The 18,917-nt window shown below is 44.4% G+C and overlaps 1 protein-coding gene across 1 annotated transcript in view; it reads right to left on the bottom strand.

Moving 5' to 3' along the window:
- The window catches only part of mEFG1 (mitochondrial translation elongation factor G 1), a 156,330-nt gene that overhangs the window by 10,330 nt on the left and 127,083 nt on the right, over positions 1-18,917 (bottom strand). Inside the window, exons 15-18 of the mRNA XM_050186761.2 lie at positions 18,076-18,168; positions 10,879-10,954; positions 7,111-7,179; positions 4,338-4,498 (exon numbers count right to left, since the gene is read on the bottom strand). Coding sequence (XP_050042718.1) covers positions 4,338-4,498; positions 7,111-7,179; positions 10,879-10,954; positions 18,076-18,168 — 399 coding nt within the window. The remainder of the gene's footprint in view (positions 1-4,337; positions 4,499-7,110; positions 7,180-10,878; positions 10,955-18,075; positions 18,169-18,917) is intronic.

Here is an 18,917-nt window from a genome sequence, read left to right as displayed (position 1 = left end):
CAAAGCTGGCCGCGCAAGACGGTTTCCGGCACTAAAAATCGCTCCCACTGCAGGCTACAGGCAAAAGCAGGGCCTTTAAGATCGGCGTTTCTTACAACAGGCGCCACTGTTGCCATGTGGATTTGGACGCCTCCCATACTTGCTAATCAAATTACTATACCGATCCAACTCACTTCACTTCCAGTCCGAAGCTAGTCAGGCGGCTCAAAATTGAAAATGGCGTCCTCCCCGACTCGTAGCACTGGTCTGTCGCGGCAAATTTTGTCCGGAAAATCGAACTTCTGGCTTCATTTGTGCGAGAAATCGGTCGTGAAAATGGATTACTCTATGGGAACCCCGATGGTGAATTTCTGAAGTCGGGAATATCCATCAAGTCCGAACTTTTGGAGTCCAGAAAATCAGTTGGCAACTGTATTAGGGGGTGTTCAACTATCGAAACTTCAAGAAAAGAATTGAGTATCCACTATTTCCAATTTTTAAACTGTGTGAAATATCAAGGCTGTGTGGTGTCAGTATGGCAATAAAGGTGTATTTGCAGTATTTCATAGATATGTGAATGCCATTCACAACTCGATGTCAGGTACACTAAGAAACTTGTAAATTAGATAGAACTCAAATGTAACTGTATCTCGTGCGCCATGACACTGGCAGTAAAAAAACAAAGGTCACCACTTGCATATAGTCTTGAACTGCTGTGTTCGTTGAATGCGCTACGCCACCATCTGTCATACTTAATCGAGACAACAAATTCGTAGGCTGCATGATGTGAGGTATGCTTATTTAAACGAACACGAAAGGCCAATATGAAGTCAAGCTAAAGTGATATATTAGTGCGCGAGAATCTCTACGGCATCAATATTATCGCGAAGAGAGCCTTAATAATAGAGAAATTGAGGTAAATGCAAGACATGGTTAGAGATTCCCCCGGGACATTCAAGCACTTGCCCGATGACGAAAGCATTCCTCAGTTAAATTTTGTCACTAGTACTCAACCATTCATTGCAAAAAACATCCTTGTATTGTATTATAAGATGAAATAAAATGCTACTTGTCCAGTTCTATTTCATATTTTAGAAAGAAGAACTCATTGAATTTACCCTTCACGACCACGCGGGCGGTCGAAAGGTTTTATTTTCGCTCGACTCTGCGCCGCCCACGCTTTCGTGTTTCACTAGTGTTTCGTTACCGTGCAGTGCTGCGATGGTTTTGCTGGCTTGCGAAACTCGCCCACACTGCAAGTAGCAGAGAATTCAACTTCCATCTGATGTCGCGGGATGCCCGAATGGTCTACGCCACGTGACCAAAAAGGCAGTTGCAGCGGTGAATCCATCGCTCTGTCTTGGCTCGGTAGCACCAGGCGAAGTTTAACCCACCGACGGCAGCAACGGGTGGTGATGGCGTATGCAATGTCACCACTCCCCCTGTTGTGTGCGGGGACATTTGAATTTCGAAAACAGCATTCAGACCCTTCAGATGCAATTTTCTCATAAACTAAGTCTTTCCTTGCCATGAAACAAGTGTTGCAAGGTTTCTGGAATGGCACTTAAACAGTCCACGTCGACTTTCTATTTGCCTTTTTTTGTCCCTTTAGTGACCAGAAATGGTTGTGCCAAAGTGATCTCCGCACAATTCGCTCAGCAACTATTTCGCATGTGTTGCAACAGTGGCATCCTGCAGCAGAACCACTCAGAACAGCCTTCACTGCATCAGGTCTATACGATCAGGTTTATGCAAAATAAACGCAAGCAGGATGTCTCCAATGGGCCTAAAAGAGTCTCCTGCTAATTTTGTTAATCAGTTGACATCCTGCCGTGCTGATATGAGGCATGGAAACAACAATAAATTACATACATGCGCTTTGCACCACTGCGAATATGGAACCGTGCAATCAGTGTTATTGTGCAGGATTGGTACGTTGGCTAGCCGACTGCAATCCAACCAAACCAAGCCGCTGGCCAAAATGAGCACGCCCCTAACGCCGCTGACGGACTTTTCAGACACAGAGAGGACTGCACATGGATCCGTACTCTGCTATTGTGGCCACCAGTTTAGCCCGGGTGACTGATCTTACACTCGAGTGTGAACATAAAAACGAGCAAGCCTCTGACAGACTTTTCGAACACAAAGGGGACTGTGCATGGATCCATACTTACTATGGCTGCCACTTTAGTCCGAGTGTGTGATCTTACACTTGAGTATGAACATAAAAACGAGCAAGCCACTGACAGACTTTTCGAACACAGAGGGGACTGCGCATGGATCCATACTTACTATGGCTGCCACTTTAGTCCGAGTGTCTGATCTTACACTCGAGTGTGAACATAAAAACGAGCAAGCCTCTGACAGACTTTTCGAACACAGAGGGGACTGTGCATGGATCCATACTTACTATGGCTGCCACTTTAGTCCGAGTGTCTGATCTTACACTTGAGTATGAACATAAAAACGAGCAAGCCGCTGATAGACTTTTCAAGCACAAAGGGGACTGCACATAGATCCGTACTTACTATGGCTGCCAGTTTAGTACGAGTGTCTGATCTCACACAAGTGTGAACATAAAAATGAACAAGCTGCTGGCAGACCTTTCAGACATAGAGGGGACCTCCCTGCATGTGGATCTATACTCCACAACTACGACTGCCAGTCTCGCCTGTGCATCTCATCTCCCGTTCGATCGCTGATCAGGTCAACGAGTATGAACATATTGGCGGCAAGCTTCTTGCGAAAGCCTGTCACTAGCCACTCTGTTGGCTACACTACAAAGGAGCGCCGCTTCATTGGGAGTCTGCAAACAAAGTTTCCGTTTCGTGCCACTTAACATGGTGGTAACACTGTTCATGACCGCCATGTTTGCGGCATTGCATGTGCAGTTCATGCCCAAAACACCATGTCGAATCCGAAACATCATACACTGATGCTGGGGGTAGTTGGTGATGCTGCAGGAAAGTCAGAATAATCGTGCCGGTTTGAAGTACGAGGGATCGGAAAAAATTGGTCGGCGACATTTAGTGAGATTTTTGCTAGCAGAATGTATACTTTGAAGAATGTGCAAACAAAGATATGTTTTGCTATAACTGATACCATGTTGAATCCTGCGTTTCAATTTCATTATAGCATCTCCACTGAAATAAAGCATGGCCCGACATAATTTTATATTAGCTTTGTTATATCCCACTCGTTACATTGTGGTTTGACTAATATGAAAATTAGACTCCAAATGAAAACCTGGCATCATCGATATTACGATGATATTATGATTCAGAACAAGACTGTTTGGCGTCGTGTTGTGATAAGGCTATGGTAATGTTGCTCATAAAAAATAAAGCAAGAGTATTTCATGAGTTTCTCTTGGCTGCACTCGCGCGCCACAGCTGCAGCGATCGCAGGAACCAAGCGAGCCAGTGTATCATGATGTCCCGATGCGCCCCTCTCCTGGCTGCCAAAACCAGAACTAATTCACAGAAATAAACGCTATTATAGTAAATTGTCTGAGGTAAAGTATTATACTAAAGTATTTGTAATGCTTGCCGGTATTTTTTTTTTTCTACTGTTCAGATTACTTGAATTGTTACGTAAGGAAAAAAAAAATAGGTTGAAGATGTTAAGCCCACTCATAAAATAACAGTGCCAGAGGTAAATAATGCTGAAGTGTGCCTATTGCCTACAAAATATTGTGCTTCTTTTAATAAATATTTTTAATTTCCAACAATCCATTTAACTCATTATGGACGAGTGTTGCCACAAGGAAAATACATTTTTCATGCCAAGTTTTGGTGCTGAGTACAGAGTTTTTGACTAAATGTCTTCAGCCAATGCTTGAATGACAGTCAGCAAGCGTCATTTGACGGTTTAGAGCAAGAACCCAGAACGAGAAAGAAGTTTGGCACGCAGTTCACTTTCTTTTAAGAGCACGTTCACGGAGACAGCGGAGAAAGACCGATGCCTGATCTCTGGCGGCAGTGTTATATCACACATAACATACAGCACATGGAATATACGCCTATCGTTTACATATGATGAGAGCTGTCTGTACAAGTTCCAGACGAAGCCCTTGGTGGGTTGAGGCAAAGCCCACTTCCAGTCTTCTGCCTGACAATGCCCCCACCCCCTATTGCTGAAGAAGTTTCAGCAAAATATTTATTATATTTGTTGATTATACTTATTCTCGGTGTAGTTTGCATATTTAGACTGAAAACACGCATTTTTGAGGTATTTATATACCTTATCCTTAAAGGGTTATTTGAACATATTTTATGGCCCAAAAGGCTTCAAGTTATATCCAGGTTTCACCGTGTCTCTACCGTCCTGTACTGGTGAAGTAAACCCAAAAAACTTACCTCGACCATGATGGTGAACCATCCTTCGCTGGCGTCCGTTGAGACAACCACCCCCTGGCGCTTGCTCAGTGAGCTGAGTACCGCGCCCTGGAATTCGTCGGGCGCCGTCACCTCCACCATCATGATTGGCTCCAGCAGGTACCAGCTACCGTATTCATATGCTGCGCACACATGCAAGCCATGCACACCAGCACTGCAGCTACTCATCTGGCACAACGCAACACAAAAGATGCAGTAGCTGTCATGCCAACACATCTCCAATGAGCATAACACAAATTTGACACAAATTCCTTAGAAAGTAGTCACTGTGTAGAGCAGATGTTCCGTGACCTTGAGTAGAACAGAGTGTAAAGTTTTTCTGAGGCCTACAAAGTAAAGAACGCACTAAAGCACAACCTGATGCAGCACACACTCATCACGGCTAAGGTGTGGCGTGATGAAAATGACAAATGCACATACAATCAAACCCGGGGATAACAGAAGCTTAAGATACCAAGTTTTTGCCCCAATGAAATATTTTCGTATACCCAGCGAACGCTCATAGGATTCAATACATTTTGCATCTCCTGACAATGAAACGTTACTAAACTGCAATCTTGCATTATTGAAACTTACCGAAACATTCCACCCCACAATACCTACCTATGTAGTACTAAGAGAGTACAAAAAGTGCTAAGATGCATTTTTTCACCACTTAAATTATGTAAAATACCATCACAGTATGCTAGCGAGGCCCCCAGCATTTTTGTTGACAAAAACAAGAAAGAACCGAAAACGACTGCTGGTACTTGAAACATGTCATGGCTGCATCAGTATGGACTACCTAACAGGCATCGTGTGTCAATTCAACATTGCCATAAGTAGATTTGCCTAATGGGGCCATATTTTCAGTCGATTGCTTTCAGGGTTAGAATAACTTTCATCACGAGTTTGCACCATTGGACGTGTTGGCATGTTGGGGACGAGTTGTCATCTGTCAGAAGTACCGCCCTTGCGTAGTATGAGGGATAATGCGGTGCGGGCTCCTCATAGGTTTGACTTATGGCGCTCAATAAAAACACCACGTGGCAGCCCTCCTGGATATTTCTGTAAGTACTCTCAAAACGAGGGAAGTCTTTTACAGTCGAAATAATAATCTTGGGCAAACTGAAAGCACAGAATTGTTAACAGATGCTATCTCTTTACCGCATATCTGCAGTGAATGCCACTGCGCGTAGTCACCGCAATGGAGTCTCCCGAACAAGCTTCTTGCGTGAAAGGTAGGCAAACGCTGAGAGCAAACTATGTTAAATATGTTTTTATGGTGGGCTGTCTGTATAACCAAATAGAGCATAACAGAAGGAAGCCTCAATGCAACGATCGCATGGGTTCGCAGCGACCGACCGCGCGTCTGCATGCATGCCCACGCACAACGTTTTGCTTTCGCTGCAAACGCGTTTTCGCACCATGCCATGAGCATTAGGCTGCAGAATGTGAGCATTTGAAAGTACACCAGCAACCATTGTTGCGCGGATGCTATCAGAACTGTTAAAAAATAATTTCGTTATAGACTTCGACGCCTACTGCGACTGTGATGTGCCGTCACAAAGATTCAATCTTTTTTTGTCTTCTAAATTCTTGGACATTTCAATATTATTTCTCAAGTTGCGTCGCACTGTATGTTGATCGGTCTTCTCAGCGTGCGATTTCCCTCTGCTTCTTTTTTGTAATCCAGCACATTAATTCATAACACAAACATGACCATATGCCAAACCTTTTTTAATGTGCTTCTTACCACTCCCTTTACATTCCAGTTAACTTGCCAGAATCGAGCATCAAGTTCATAGTCCAAATAAAGCGTTATGACATTAACCGGCCGGTGGGCACGGGCGAGCGTCTCGGTGCGCATTTTCTGCTACTCACTAAATATAGCAGCCCCAACGCCGTAGCAGAAATCTTCCTCGCGTCTGTGCTTGCTGCATACCTGAGTTGTAGCAATCAGAACCACAGTGCAGGTGGGACTTTTAAACTTTCGTTTTCAGTTCGCTTCGGTGCTTCCAAAGCACCCGATGCGGCCGCTATGTCCACGTGATCCCTCATGCAACGTGACGCTGACGGTGGCGCCAGCTTTTCCAGTGGTGGAGCTCGCCCCCAATACAGGCGAAAGCAGGCACTGGAGGAACACTGTTGCTCGTAGATGCCAACAAGTTTGCTGCCGAGTTGCATGAAACCTCTCAAAAGAGATTGTATTCCGGAAAGTTATGGGCGATGCGTGGGGTGCACCATGTGATGTTGGCAATGCGGTTTCATAGCTTCGAGCAAACTCGCCAATGTTGACTAATGTAATTTTGACAGTAAAGTTTCCTTTTGCAGTGCATCCCCTGCCTGGGTTCTCTCATTTCATAACTAAATTCTCATGAAAGCAAATTTTTTCTCTTTCCCTCGCAGATGTCATTATTGAGGGGTTCAACTGTAATTCTTATGAAGTGGATACCTGTAAGCTGCTCATTATTCGCACTATTCACTGGCTCTGCCCTTTTGTCAACTGCGTATGAGCTGCACAACCTGAAGAACGATTCCAGCGCTTCTCAACATGACTCTGCTGCTGCTGTTCCCATATCTTTTATTGCAATTGTAAAGCTCTAATATGTTGCTTCCCCATCTCCATGGCCCTTTAATTGAAACTTGCAAATAATTTTAATCAAATAATGTGCCCTTCGTTAAAAAAACATGGTTCAAACTCACAGCAGTGGCTGAGTGTTGTTTGACAATTCCTATCAAGCAAATGACTCACCCTGTTTAATGGCACCCTGAGCTGCCAGGAAGAAGGAAATGTCATTTGAGTCCACCATGTGGTTGTCACCTGCACATGTCACGGCACAAGACAATAGTATTAAACTGCCAGGCTTGAATATCCACAGCTTGGCTGGAGTGCAGCTGCCAGCTACGGTATGGGTTAGGGTTACTAAACATCCTGAATGTAGCCGGACACCCAACTTCTAAGCAAATTTTGAGTAAATGCTCGCCTGTAGGTTAAAGGGATCGACAACCGTCAAGAATGTGCCTTGGGATTATAGTGCCGATGGGAAGATTGTAACTCACAATGATAGGAACAAACATAATTTTATCCCTTAAACAAGGAATTATATATTTAAATCAGCACTGAAACTCGTGTAAGAATGATGAGGGCAACATTCTGCGGAAAAATGTGTCATCAGGCCTAGAAAACTGTGTCCATTTATAAATAAATGTACAAGCCTAAGGTGGTTTCAAATGCTATATCTATAAAGTCACAAAAATGTTTACTTCCTATCATTGCAAATAGTTTTATAGAAAAGTGGCGATGTCTGCGTGCAAGAAAGCCGAGCCAATTATTGATGGAGCAGCGCCGTCTCGCAAGCTTCCCACAAGTACAACACCAGCCACTGTACTGGCCAGCATTGCCGCCGACTCTACCCCAACATTGTCTGCACACCGGCTGACAGCAAGTTTTCAGGATGACCCCACTAGCGGTGCAATGTGCACCCCCGCCTGCTTCAGTCGACCAGGTCCATTTGCCCAATGGTCGGGCACAGAAGTAGCAACGGTTGCCTCTGAGGGATAGCTCTGAGTAAGATAAACAGATCTCGAAGGCTATAGCCAGCAGGAAATTTTGCAAAATAGAAAGGAGTAATGACATCTCTACAGTAACAAAAAGTTGTTGAGGCTGTTTTTAGTTTCAATCTGTGCGTATATGACATAACAGCTACTCTGCCACCTGATGTGCATGTGTTTCGAATTGCTCAGTTTCTGTTGCCATCAATATCAGCTATCACTGTTGCTGGCGCTTGTACAGTTAAACCTCGATATAACTAAATTTCGTTGTATCGAAATTCTACCTTTTATGCAAAGTACAGTCACTGATCGGGGTTTCTACCAAGTTGACATTTCCAAATTCCCCGAGTTTTCCAGGTTATTCCCGAGTGCCTTTGCAAAATTCCCTGAGTGATGCACAACTATGCTTTATGTCAAGACGGGCTAAAACCATATCGCCTGACGCTGTCACTCTCTAGAAAGCACATGAAAAAATACAAAGAAAACGACTTAATACGATTTGAATACTAAGGAGTAGTGTTTATGTTATTCAAAAAGAGAATAGAAGGGAAGGGTTAGTAAAATGCACAGCAAATAAAATGTATTTGAAAAAAATAGCAAATCGAGCCAGACATTCTTAAGTACGAATAAAAAGGAGAAGCATAAAGAAAGAAATTTCGAATGTGAGCTATTTATATCAACTGATAGCAGCTCAGTGGTATGAGGCCTGAACTTTGTCACAATTAAGATTCTCTCTAAACAGCTCATAAGTCAACCTCAACTGCCCTGACATACTCTTAGCCTGTGAACGACGCCTTGGTGTTGTGTTTCACTGCTTTAAAGAATTTATTTTGGTTTGGATGAAGGACATCTGCATCTCGGCATCAGCCAACATTTTGTTTTTTGAGCTCAAGCTTCTTCAAAACAGCGGCGGCACGCTTTCTTTCCTGTTCATTCCTCAATGCGTAGGTCATTTCTGTTCTTGTCCTCCTTCCGCCACTTTTTTCCCCCACGGACAACTTGAAGCATCTTCTTGGTCAGTTTCACAGTCCACGGCCAATTTTTCAAACTTCCTAGGGGCCGCGAAAATGTCCGAAAAATCGGCCAGTTGGAAAAAATAGATGCATGTCATTTACTGCCCTTAAGGGCTCAAACCGCCACAGGCACATTTGAAAATGCTCTGAAGGCCTGTCGGTGCACGTATTAGGCATATCAAAGCAGCAAGGTCTAGCGCTGCTGCAGTGGTGGCTACGGCTGCCAGCAGATCTGCGTGCGAGAGCGCCGATTTGAGGCGGCGAGGTAATCAAAACGGCAGCGGTGGTGGCTTTGATAAATGCCGTTTCGGACCTGTGGTCACGGCAAAAAGTCCAGAAAACGGACGGCGAAGAGTTCTTGCGTTCGAAATTTCAGACCTGCTGATACATTGATTCTATGGGTACGTAGTGGTTTGTGTATTGATTGCAATAAATTATGCATGTGCTCTGCAGCATTATGAGCGTATTTTACAAGTGGCCCAAAATTTATCCAGCTGCTCTGACATAACTACAAATTCCACCAAGGTCGTGTAGAAAAGACTCTGCCAAACTAGTGCACGAAGTGAAATGTGTGTGGATTAAATACAACCCTTTCAAAAATTCCTTAAACATGTGCTCGAAAGCGTTACGTGAACTTTTACAGTGGAGCGGTTAGAACCTCACTGGGTTTCCCTTGATGTTCGCAGCTTCAGGCTGTGAACAGGCTTTGCAGCTGGCGGAGAGAGAGCTGAGAGTGAAAGCAGAGTATACAAATAGCATCACGCAGCACAGCAACGCAGCGAGGGTGGGTGAAGCCTAGCGAAGGAAAAGGAGTGGCGTGCACGCTAGCGAGGAATGCGGCCCCTACGCGTGCCCTCTCCTGTGGAGCGCAAGGCAGGGTGGTCAGGTGAGGGAGGAGGGGCGTTCTTCTCCGGCGGCTGCTAGGGTGCTTCGATGTCCTCCTCGCACGCCGCTCCGTACAGAGTAAAGACAACTGCGGCGTCTACTACTGCGTTGGCCACGGGAATCACGGATGCTGTAGTAAAAGCCTTTGGTGGAAGACGTAGGGATGCGTTACCGGCACTCGTGTGTTTTGTGTGCGGTTGGGCACTACTTTCCTTGGCCTTCCCCCAGATCCACTGGTGTCTGGTGTTTGCGAGAGCAGAGCCATGCATAATTTTTTTAGGCTATGTTTCCCACTGTCTTGAAGGAACTCTACACTACACAAAGTTTACATATGGTGAAAATAAACGGCACATTAAGGGCCGTGTGCAAAAGTGGAAGTTTTTTGGTTCACCACATCCTTTGCGATAAACTGCCTAGTCAAGTGCTCCAGAGATATGACATTTACAACCAGGGCAAATTTTTGCAATTATTTTAAGAATCCCTATTCGGTTCAAAATAGTATATTTGCATACCCCTAATATAAGTGCACCAATGTGTAAACAAAATGGTATAGCCTATCTTTTTTTTTTTTAAAGATAAACAAGTTACTTCCCCTCCCCCCCCCTGCTTTGCTTGCTCTTGCCCCCTCTAAAATCAATCTCTGAGATCGCCACTACCTCCTACGCTATGGCGGGTGTGACTGGCCTCAGTGGCTCATGTCGGCCATTTGGTCTGCTCGATGGAAAGCACCAGTCAGGGTCTTTCCTCTGACTATGAATAAAGGTATTTCTCCGTTTCTATTGTTCTCTTGTTGTGCACCTGTGCTGTACAATGCTATGCTTTACTAGGCTTATGTGAGACTACTGGGATAAGACTACCTGAATAAAACTACCTCGAAGTACATGCCTGTTATGTCCATTCTTTATGTTTGTGTCCTTCTTCACCTTGTTTATTCCTCATCATGCCACTTTACCAACTCACCTAACATGCCACTCTCTCTCTCTCCATTTTTTAAACATTCTTTTTTTTTTTCCGCCAATTGCTCTGCAGTGCTGTTTTTTGTTTTCGCGTATGTGTGCACTCCCACTCACCGTCAACGAGCCGGAATCGTACGCCAGCAATCTTGTGACCAGTAAGGCACCCTTTCTCGCACATTGCTCGGAAACCCTGCAGCAGTCAAAGGGGTGAGCACATTCATGCCTACATCCTGGATCGGCGAGGCTGCCCCTAGACATGCCCCATCATTAGAACATTCCACACTCACAGAAGAATGCATTTGCTCAGCCAGAACAGAATGCACGGAACCATACCACATTTATTTGTCCGGAGGATGGACAACAGTGTTTCATGAATCAGGGCAGTGTACTTAAGGTACCATGTGACAGAGGGCAGGACCGTGGATCACTTAGTGCGCCAGGTAGTCAACTTGAATATGTTGGCTAGTGTGTACTACGATACTAACATTTATGCACTTCTGCCACATTCCCACAATGTACTTACCATTCTCTGCAAACCACTCAAACGCAGCTAAGCTTGTGTAAGAACAGCAACTGTACAAACTATGGCTTCCAAAAGCTAACATACCACACACATTGCATTCATGCCTAAAACTGCTTAAATTATCATTGCAGAGTATGTCGGGTGCTTGCTATAAAAGTGTTCATAAACTTTTCAGTAAATGCTGTCGGGTTATTGTCACTACTCTGGCATTACAAAGGAACAGGGCAGGATTCCGATGAATGCTAAGAGAAACACAGATACACACAGTGCATTCTATATGATTAATAAAAATTGGGCCCCTTGGTTAACCCCCTTTCTTCTGGTTCATTACCGTGCTGTGCGTTTGTTTGTTGCCCTCTTTGTCTTCGTCAGAGTTCTCAGCTGTTCCCCTGCAATGATGAAAAAGCAACAAGCCCAACTAGAAATGCTGTTTTGACACTGTTTACGCTGTTGTACTTTTGTTGTCTATTGATGCTCCTGTTCAGTCACTAACTGCAGTCACTCTATACTGCTGCCATATCTCTGTGTTATAAAGTGTGTATTCGTTTAATATGAGTAACATTCTTGGCCTACTTAAGGCGTTTTGACCCATCCCACTTCATCATTCCACTTTCGTCACACCATTGTAGTTATGCTCTCGTCGTGACACTGTTGTTTTACCATCGTCATCACTTTAGAAACATCATCTGATTGTCATCGTACTGCCTTCATCACTCCGTTGACAACATTTCTTCCCCATCATTCTGTTGTAACCACGCTGTTGTCATCCAATCGTGATTACACCACTATTGTCATGCAATTTTCATCACTATGTGGTCATCAGAGAGTCGCTATCATGCATTTGTTGTCACACTGTCGTGGTCGTGCTGCCACGGTAGTGCCATCGTGGTCATTCCAGCTTGTCATCCAATTGTCTTCCTACCGTCATAGTCACACCATCGTCATCAAGCATTGTCCTCATGCCATTGGTGTCACGCTGTCGACATCACACTATTCCCACCTCATTGTCCTCGTGCCGCCATCATCACACTGCCTTTGCCGTTCCATCGACGTCACTGCGTATTCGTCGAACAGTAATTGTCATGCCGTCAAGCTAATGAGTGACCTTGGCCCCTGGCAAGCGAGTACCTCACTAAAGTACCGTATTTACTTGCATAATGATCGCACTCACGTAATGATGGCACCCCTGAATTTTGTCAGCAAAATTCAATTTCTTTTCTTTTCCGTGCAATCATTGCACCCCGAACTTGCCATAGCGATATGTTGTGTGCCAAGTCTAGCTAATGATGATCGTGCTTACCATCTCTCGAATGCTACGCGAACGACTCTTCAAGACATACCAAGCGGTCTGCACGCACCAAACATTCTTAAGCAGATGCCCCATTTCATTCCTTTCATCCCTTTCTGCACTTCCATGAAAAAAAAGCTACAACGAAACTTGCCTCGGGTTTATTATTTGTAGACTTTATAATGGTTATGGTCAACATCAACAAAAAAGGCACCTTTCGATTCTTCTCGTCTGCACTCGTAGGCACGCAACAAATCGCGAGCGGCAACGTTAGTACCACGTTTACACTGATACGTTAGAAGCGTACACTATTAATGTGCCGACGCTTGTAGCACAGCTAACATATTCACCCACCCTTAGCGGAAACATGCCGCATTAAGATAGTAGTGAAGACAAATGCCGCAGTTTCTGTTGCGTGCCCCACACGGGTTTCTATGTCACTGGCAGCTAAGCGCGCCCATCTCTGTTTTTGTCCCCTCAAAATGGTCATGGCTATGTTATTGCCGCAAACTTGCCGATAGTAACGATATTATTCATTACTGATACAGAAGAAACTGTTTCAATGCGAGTAATGTACTCACGAGAAGAAAAAAAATCGCGTTCGGTGTGTTCAACTTGCTCCGCTGGCCGCCATTTTCGTTTTGGTGTCCCGCACTGTTACAACGGCAGCCGCCTATTTGTTGACCTGTTGTCATCCCGCAGCAAATGCGGGATAAAAAAAAGAATGTTTTCTATTCGCGGGAAATTTAACCCGCGTAATGATCACGCACCCCTGAATTTGTGTCAATATTTTTTGACAAAGAAGTGCAACCATTATGCGAGTCAATACGGTAAGCCCATTCTGAAGACAGTGTATGTCGCATATAGTAGCGTAATGAAGAAGAAGAAAGGGCGTTAACCGAATGGCCCGATTTTTATTATCCATATCATAAGAAGCCAACAAACATAGAGACCAAGGAAAACACAGAGGAATTACTTGTACTTACTAATTGAATTGAAATTGCAAATTAATCGAATTGAAAATGGACGAAAAAACAACTTGCCACAGGTGGGGATCGATCCCACCTCCTTCAAACATCACTTGTGGAAAACTAAAGGAAAAATGCATCCATTATCCTTCTGTTTCATTGTTAGATAAATGAGTTAGAAAGCGCTCGTCCTTGTGTTGCTCCTCTTCTTTGTCCCTGTTTATTTTGCGCACAAAAAGTTCTTTGTAAAAATGAGTCTGTTCCAACTAGGCCGACTCGCAGTTATGCTTCTGTTTATGATTGTTGGCTTCTTATGATAAAGTAGCGTAAGCCACAGAACTCTCGGAATGAGTGCTACAGATTTCATGTAACCGTGACTACAGCAATATGGTGTATCGCTACATTGCTTGAATGCTAATCGCATTACCATTGGCAGTCATTGTGAGAAGGGTTCTGCTGTAATTTTTTATGGAAGGGTGGGCCCATGTCAGGCGTTTGTAATGCTTTTACAGCGAAGCTATATATGGCTATGGTTCCAAGTACAGTCGCCAACCGATTTTCTGGACTTCATGGGGACCGAAAAATAGTCAGAAAGATCTAACAGTCCAAAAAACTTGTTCACCCAAAAAAATAACATTTATTAGGATTAGGGTGGCTTAGAAAAATCTCTAATACAGTCAAATCTCGGCACAACGAAGTGTACTTCAACAAAATTTTAGCCACAACGAAGATATTTTTATTCCCCGTCAATGTCCCATAGAAGATAAAGCACCAAAATTCCCTCCAAGACAAACTACTTTGCAGATACATTTTAACTTCAACAAAGTTCTTACGGAGCAGACGTGCACAAACTTATTTTAAACTGTAACTCATATAAACCCCTAAAACTGTTTTTTCATGCCTTGACAAACCATCGACCTTGATACAAAAAAAAAAAAAAAAGCACGAACTGGAGCTGCTCTGGCCATGACGCAACGTAAACAAAACAGAAAGCTGCCATGCCGCATTGGTGATGGCGATACAGCGCGCTCTTATGGAGGAGCACCCGAGCTCTGAGAAAACGTTTTGGGTCATATTGGTTAAGGAAATGGTGCGCATACAAGTAACATATACACAATAATTTTATTTTTATAGTATTTCTAATTATTCATTTTCTACAAAGGTTCGTGAAAATGGCGCCGGTGTACAACACCAACTACTATAGGAAGTTGTGGTTGCGAGGTCAAATCCCGGTAGGGCGCGATGAGGCATTTGGCCGATGCACGCTTAACAACGAACAATTGCATGCCATTTGGTCATTGTCTCTCAAAGCTTTTTGATAGTCAGCTGAAGCACGCTGCAGCTGACAAGGAAGTGCCAGTTATTGTCGCTAGAAGAGAAGGCTTGAGTTATCGCCCAGGCTGAAGCTGGAAAGAAAAAGTCAGTCATCGCGGAAGAATTTGGAATTCTGGCGAGCTCTCTTTCGATAATATTGAAGAGCAAGGATGCTATAGCCAAAGCGCTATCTTCAGGGACGTCAGCGAAGCACAAGAAAGTAACTCAGCCAGTGCACGAGGCCTTGGACAAGGCAGTTTACAGCTGGTTCGTGAAGACGTGGGCCAAGAAAATTGCCCTTACTGGCGATAAAGCACTGGATTATGCCTGCATGCTAAGAATAGATGACTTTAAGACAAGCGTAGGTTGGCTGGACAGATTCAAGCCACATCATCAGCAAAGTTCCGTGCGGTGAAGCCGCTTCGGCGGATAGTAACAGCACCAGTGTGTGGATGTCAGCCAGCCTCGCAGGCATCCTGAAAGACTACGCACCATCGGATATTTATAATGCCGATGAAACCGGGCTCTTCTACGAGATGCTGCCCACCAGGACCCTGGACTTTAAGGGTCTGTGCTGCCACGGAGGCAAGCACAGTAAGAAGAGAATAACCGTGCTCCTGTGCGCTAATATGGACAGTTCGGAAAAGCGGCCACTTTTGGTCATCGGAAAAAGTGCCAAACCATGCTGCTTCAAAGGAAATTGGAGCCTTCCCGTGAAGTACGTGGCTAACACTCAGGTGTGGATGAACCGAGCTCTTTTCGGAGAGTGGGTCGAAGCCTTCTACCAGGACATGGGCAGGCCAGGCCGAAAGGTTTGTATTCCTTTAGGCAATTGTTTTGCCCACATCATAGAGGACACCGATCTGGAAAACATACAGCTAAAGTTTTTCCCACCGAACTGCACCTCTATCATTCAACCTTTTGACCAAGGGGTCATCCAGAGCCTCAAGCGGGCCTCCTACCGCGAGTGCCTTATTCAAAGGCTGCTTCTGAACATGCAGTTGGGCCGCGAAACAAAAGTGGACCTCTTTATGGTGCTCCAAAAGATTGCCGCTATGTGGCGCACAATGAGAAACGCCATAATCCGCAACTGCTTCCACCATGCTGGCTTCACTGTGCCGGCTGCCGAGACTACAGACTCTGAAAACGCAGGTGGCGATGGGGACGGGTCGCCATCTGATGAAGTCGCAACTGCGTGCAGGAAAGTGGAGATGTGCCCGCCGATATACATCCCAACGAGTAAATCCAAGCTGACTCGTGCATGGTGGTGCACATAGAATTGACAGATTAAGAAATCCTGAACAGCGTCCGGGAAGACTGTATTTCGTCAGACAAAGATGAAACAGCTGTACATTGTGAGCTCGAACCAACGACTACATTGCAGGTCATGAACGCAATCGATACAATCAGGCGTTGCATCGGGTCCCAGGACGACGATGAGGCAATGGCTGTGCTGGTGGCATGCGAGTGTCGTGTTGTGCCATCGCTTGGCAAGAAGCGCTACCAAGCTAAGCTGACCGATTTTTGAGATTAAAGCTTTTTGCATCAGTGAGTCACGTGTCGCCTATGTATTTGATAATAGCAAAACAAAAAGTTTCCGTGACAACAAAATTTTTCGCGCCCACCGTTAATTTTGTTGTAGCGGGATTCAACTGTAATGCCCTGCCTCATAGTACACTTGGAGGTGATCAGATTTACTTGGATTTGTGCAAGGGTGATGTTGTCTCTGTATACAGTCTGACAAAAGCATCACCGCGTTGGCAATCACGTTGGTGATCTCTGTTGCTGGAGATCACCATGGAGATTGAAGAAACGAGCCACGTTTCTTCGCGCCACTTGGCTCTCACGAAGGCACACGAGGTGATGCCAATCACACAAATGCGAAGCCAGACAAACACACACAAGATGCGACGTCTCCAAAACCCACTTGCTCTGTAGACACACCCTGCACAAACAGCAAGCGAAATGTTAAATAAATAAATAAAAATGATCCCCCATTAATATTGTGATAATAGTGCTGACCGAAACAAGAAAAAGTACTATCCCCTGGAGCATTTTTTTGTCAGCCAAGGAAGAGCGGATATGGCCTCCGACATGAGAAGATGTACCGCACTCTAATGAAAGCGTACGCCTCCCTATCTTGGAGGCTATAGAGAGGGCTACTGGAAATCAAGCCTGACCAAGCCAGCAGAAAATCCAACACAGCTGCCCCCAAAATCGGGTAGCATGGCTCAGAAGGAGCGATATAGTCTGGAAAATTGAGCTTTGGGGCCTAAATTCGTCTGAAAAATCGGTCACGAAAATTCATTAGCTCTATGGGAATCCTGACGGTGCATTTATGAAATCCGGAATATCCATCAAGTCAGAATTTTTGGAGTCCAAAAAATTCATCGATGACTGTATTTTTGCCCTCCGTCAAAAAGAAATTATCATTATCAGCAATAGCTCATACCCTCCCCCCCTTCCCCTAAGCAAGCAAGATTGCCATGGTTCATCTCCGTCGTAATGCAAAGGCTACAAGCACTCAGCAAATTGAAACGAACAGTGCATACATATATTAGAATCACGCAAACAACGTACAGAACAGCGTACGTTTCAATAAAGAACAAGCTCAAAACAAGCATCTATCATCATCATCAGCAGCGCATACCCATGAAAGCAAGCAAAAATGCAATGGCTCATAGCCCCATAAGGTAGAGGTACAACTGCTCAGCAAAGTTATGCGAACAGGCCATTCCTCCATTTTCACTGTCCTCTCTTTGTCACCATTCCAAGCATTTGCGTATCTACTTTTCTTTCCTTCCGCTCTCCCGTGGTGGCAGTCTCGTCGAAATGTCACGCGTGCCTGGTTTTCCTGGCTCCTCGGGGTGGTGGTCCCGTCATCCACGCGAATGTATATCAAAATCACGGTAAATGAATTCGTTCCTTTGTTCAAAATTCTGTGTCACCTCTATGTCGCATGCTAAACAGCTTCGCTGGTCATTCACCTTCACAGAATGGAACGGCTCTCTTCTGATTCTTGCTTGCTCTGCCTCTGTTTACTAAAATAATGTACTTGTAATCTCAAATAATTATACAGTAATAATAATAAAAGAAAGGAACGTAAGTTAGGTCAAAGGATAGAAGAGCCACTTTCGAGTGATGTGTGATGGTGTCTTGGTGGCAGGTGATATGTTATGCCGCCACATTGATGCATTTAAAAAAAAACGTTAACATACCTTTTCAATGGCAGGAATAAACTGCTTGGGAACATTGGTGCCAATGGTGTCATCCTGGAACAGCACTTCTGTATTGCGCTCTGGTGGAAGTGGCTGCACCAAAGAACACCACACATACTATCAAAGGCACAGAAATTAAAATGGCCTCAAATGATTGGGGCCACACCTGGACCCAAGCCATAACACAAGCAGTTATGCCCTGTAAGGGCATCACAAAATCAAAGCTTTGACACAAAATGACTTGTAAGAAATGTGAAGATGCAAAAAAGGTAGAGAAAATCGAATTTAATTCATTAATTCAAGCACTCACTCAGCGTTCAGCTTTCAGAAACCCTACATGTCAATGATGACAGTGATTTAGCCCTATTGCTAAAGGCTAACCCATTTATAACAAATGCGATAGTTGTGCAAGAAGTGGCTGATAATATATCAGTAGGTCATTCTACATGGACTCTGAATGACACTGAGCCTGGCGTTGGCAGTTACAATTAGGCAATACTTTGGTCCAAGAATTGCATTTCCAGATTTCCTCCTTCTTGTTCCTGGCACCTTTCTGCACCTAGCTCCAAATCTTTATTAAAAAGAAAAATCCTAATGCGTGTGTACAGCAATCTGAAGAACAAAATTTGGCATTCTGGCTTTTCCAATACGGCACCCGGTTCCAATCACCTGTCATTTAAACACCAGAATATCAACCACCACCATTCGTTATCTTTGAGAGCTTGTGATATATTTTACTATCGGTGGGTCTTGAGTGGATTCTGTATGTGTGAGTGAAGCATCCCAACTGTGTAGAAGTCCAAATTAGAGTACACTATAGCACAAGCACTTTTTTTTTCCAG

The sequence above is a fragment of the Dermacentor andersoni genome, chromosome 2 (assembly GCF_023375885.2).
Source record: "Dermacentor andersoni chromosome 2, qqDerAnde1_hic_scaffold, whole genome shotgun sequence".
Classification (NCBI taxonomy): Eukaryota; Metazoa; Arthropoda; class Arachnida; order Ixodida; family Ixodidae; genus Dermacentor; species Dermacentor andersoni.
Note: the sequence above shows the minus strand (reverse complement) of the source record. Positions and strands in the feature narration are given on the sequence as shown.